The 1,007-nt window shown below is 50.1% G+C and overlaps 1 protein-coding gene across 1 annotated transcript in view; it reads left to right on the forward strand.

Moving 5' to 3' along the window:
- Positions 1-1,007, forward strand: part of EMH_0008290 (uncharacterized protein) — a gene marked incomplete at both ends in the record, with an annotated part of 2,037 nt that overhangs the window by 523 nt on the left and 507 nt on the right. The window contains 2 exons of the mRNA XM_013498300.1: positions 1-72; positions 173-871. Of these exons, the coding sequence (XP_013353754.1) occupies positions 1-72; positions 173-871 (771 nt within the window). The remainder of the gene's footprint in view (positions 73-172; positions 872-1,007) is intronic.

The following is a 1,007-nucleotide window of genomic DNA, read 5'->3' on the forward strand; positions in this document are numbered from 1 at the left end:
ACAGCAACAGCAGCAGCAGCAGCAGCAACCACAGTGTACCTGTACTTGCTGCAGCAGAATCTTCTCCCTCATGTGCGTGGAACATCCTGCTGCTGCTGCTGCTGCTGCTGCTGCTGCTGCTGCTGCAGGCAACGCAGAGACGAGCGGGCCTGTATGTGCTGCTGGGGGGAAGCTGCTGCTGCTGTGTCTCCTTTGTCTTGCGCGTGGAGACAGCAGCAGACTGCAGCAGAGTCCTCATTGTCTTCTGCAGCAGCAAACACAGCAGCAGCAGCAGCAGCAGCAGCAGTTGCAGCAGCAGCAACAGCAGCAGCAGCAGTAGTACTTGCAGCAACAGCAGCAGCAGCAGCAAAACCAACAGCAATAGTAGCAGTAGCAACAGCAGCAGCAGCAAGAGCAGCAGCAGGAAGAGCAGCAGGAGCGACAGCAGCAGCAGCAAGAGCAGCCGCAACAGCAGCAGCAGCAGCAGCAGCAGCAGCAGCAGCAGCAGCAGCAGCAGCATGTTTTGTGACCTTTATTTTTGCAACTTCTTTTGCGTTTTCTTCCAATCGACGAGAAGTAGCAGCAGAGGCCTCAGCAAGAGCAGCTTGCTGCCGCAGCAGCTGCAGCAAACACCCAGCAGCAGCAGCAGCAGCAGCAGCAGCAGTTGCAGCAGCAGCAGCAGTTGCAGCAGCAGCAGCAGCAGTTGCAGCAGCAGTTGCAGCAGCTGCTGCAGTAGCAGCAGCAGTAGTAGCATGCCAAAGCAGAAGTGCATCACCAGCAACAGCAACAGCAACAGAAACAGCAGAATCAGCAGCAGCAGCAGCAGCAGCAGCAGCAGCAGCAGCAACAGCAGCAACAGAAGCAGCAGCTTCGTTTGTGAGTGTAAACATGTGTTGTCCTTCTTCTTTATCTTTATTTATTTGTATTTATTTATTCTTTATCTGTATTTATTTATTTATTTATTTATATTATATTTATTTATTTATTTATATTATATTATATTTATTTATATATTTATATTTATTTGT

The sequence above is a fragment of the Eimeria mitis genome, genomic scaffold, assembly GCF_000499745.2.
Source record: "Eimeria mitis Houghton genomic scaffold, Emh_scaff332, whole genome shotgun sequence".
Taxonomy (NCBI): domain Eukaryota; phylum Apicomplexa; class Conoidasida; order Eucoccidiorida; family Eimeriidae; genus Eimeria; species Eimeria mitis.